This window comes from Otolemur garnettii, unplaced genomic scaffold (genome assembly GCF_000181295.1).
Source record: "Otolemur garnettii isolate 467f Iridium unplaced genomic scaffold, OtoGar3 scaffold00018, whole genome shotgun sequence".
In the NCBI taxonomy this organism is placed as follows: Eukaryota; Metazoa; Chordata; class Mammalia; order Primates; family Galagidae; genus Otolemur; species Otolemur garnettii.
In genome coordinates this window covers 20,318,369-20,320,274 of record NW_003852413.1, presented here as the reverse complement: position 1 = coordinate 20,320,274, position 1,906 = coordinate 20,318,369, and the positions used below count along the sequence as shown (strand labels likewise).

Genomic DNA, 1,906 nt, shown 5'->3' with positions numbered 1-1,906 from the left:
AGACTGTCTATAAATAAATAAATATTTATTTATTATTTTATTTTATATTTTTTTGAGACAGAGCCTCAAGCTATCCCCCTGGGTAGAGTACTGTGGCATCACAGCTCACAGCAACCTCCAACTCCTGGGCTCAAGCAATTCTCCTGCCTCCACCTCCCAAGTAGCTGGGACCACAGGCGCCCGCCACAACACCTGGCTATTTTTTGGTTGTAGCCATCATTGTTATTTGGTGGGCCGGGGCTAGATTTGAACCCAACACCTTAGGTGTATGTGGCTGGCGACTTAGCCACTGAGCCACAGGCGCCAAGCCTATAAATAAATAAATAAATAAATATATATATATGTGAAGGTTATTGGTTAAAGCCAGAGGCATCCCAAATAAAATATGACTGGTTTCAAAATACCTGGAAGCCTAGAAATGTATGTGGGGAATCCCTCCTACCACAAAGGCTTTTTGAGTTTATTGCAAGAGACAAGCATGAATAGCCTTTTGCTTCAGTGTAATTAAAGTCAGGATTTGATTTAAAAAAAAAAAAAACTCCTTTGTTGTAGCTGCTCAATGAAAGATAAGACACGCAGCAAGATTTCACATACCATTTTCTGACCTTGGAGGTAAAAAACGGGAGACTGTGGCCACCATGCTCTGGTCTTTCCCAGGGAATTTGTCTTTCCTCTCTCACTCCTCCGAGGGTCTGTAGCAAGGCAGACCCATTAATGCACTTCCCCCTCTATTCTGTGGTACCAGATTGTTGCTAGTTCCCAGGCATCAGTGGAGGAGGATTTTGCACGAGGGCCCTGGCTGACCATGAAATCTGCTCTGGGCGTGGATGAGAAAGACCCCACCTGCTTCCTCTGTACCTACAGCATTGTTATGGTGCTGCGGAAGGTAAGGGTTCTGGGCACTGAGACCTAAGAAAAGACCATTTTTCTCACTTTCGCCAACCTATTGCTCGACTTCACCTTAGGAAAGGGTGGCTGTTTGCTCCCTCTTTCTCTAGCCTGCCTGGGCAACAGCATGAGGCCCCTTTGGTTGCATCTTCCACTCACCCACCTTTTCACTGTCATCCACAGTATGGGCTCAGGCTGAAGGAGGAGAGAGTGGGTTATAGGCCCTGGATGGAGTGGGTAAGCACACTGCCATTGTCAGGGCTCCCCAGTGTCAGTGGCCATATGCAGATAGATGCCAGTACCTGTGCCAATGTGTCTCTGCCTGTGGCCTACCAGGAAGGAACACTTTATAAATACATATGCACAAAAGGAAGGAGGCAAGTGGAGAGATGAAGGCCCTGCCATCTTCTCTGCCAGAGAGAGGTGGGATGTGCCCTTCAAACTGGCCCTCTGCCTTCCACAAGGAAGGTCATTACCACACCTGTACTGTCCCCTCCTGACCCCTGGTTGCCCTGGCACACTTAGGGACCTGAGAAGTTACAGGGAGGCCATGGCTGGCTCTGTGAGTGCCTCTCCTTGCAAGCAGGCAGCCCTGAAGCAGCTTCCTAGAAACAAGGTCCCCAACATGGCAGTGATGATCAAGTCTCTGACCCGGAGCACGATGGATGCCAGCGTGGTTTTCAAGGACCCTACTGGTAAGGAACTAGGTCCTGGGATTGTCTGACGAGTGGCCTCTATTGAGGCTAGGAGATGAGAAATCACACAGTCTATTTACAGATGGGTAGATTGAAGCAGTGAACAGCCCCTTTCCCTATCAGGGCCCAGACTAGTTGCTATGCTGCCCTTACCCTGAAACTGTTGGACCATGTGGTATTTGCAGGAGAAATGCAGGGGACACTGCACAGATTGCTGCTGGAAACACGCCAGAATGAGCTGAAGCCTGGTTCAGTGCTGCTGCTGAAGCAGGTATGGGGAGCTGCTCTCTATCCACCACTGGAAAAGAGCTCCCAAGCTATTC

General features: G+C 48.9%; 1 protein-coding gene across 1 annotated transcript in view; it reads left to right on the top strand.

Moving 5' to 3' along the window:
- Positions 1-1,906, top strand: part of CUNH17orf53 (chromosome unknown C17orf53 homolog) — a 21,440-nt gene that overhangs the window by 13,767 nt on the left and 5,767 nt on the right. The window contains exons 5-7 of the mRNA XM_023511241.1: positions 746-886; positions 1,475-1,583; positions 1,769-1,854. Coding sequence (XP_023367009.1) covers positions 746-886; positions 1,475-1,583; positions 1,769-1,854 — 336 coding nt within the window. The remainder of the gene's footprint in view (positions 1-745; positions 887-1,474; positions 1,584-1,768; positions 1,855-1,906) is intronic.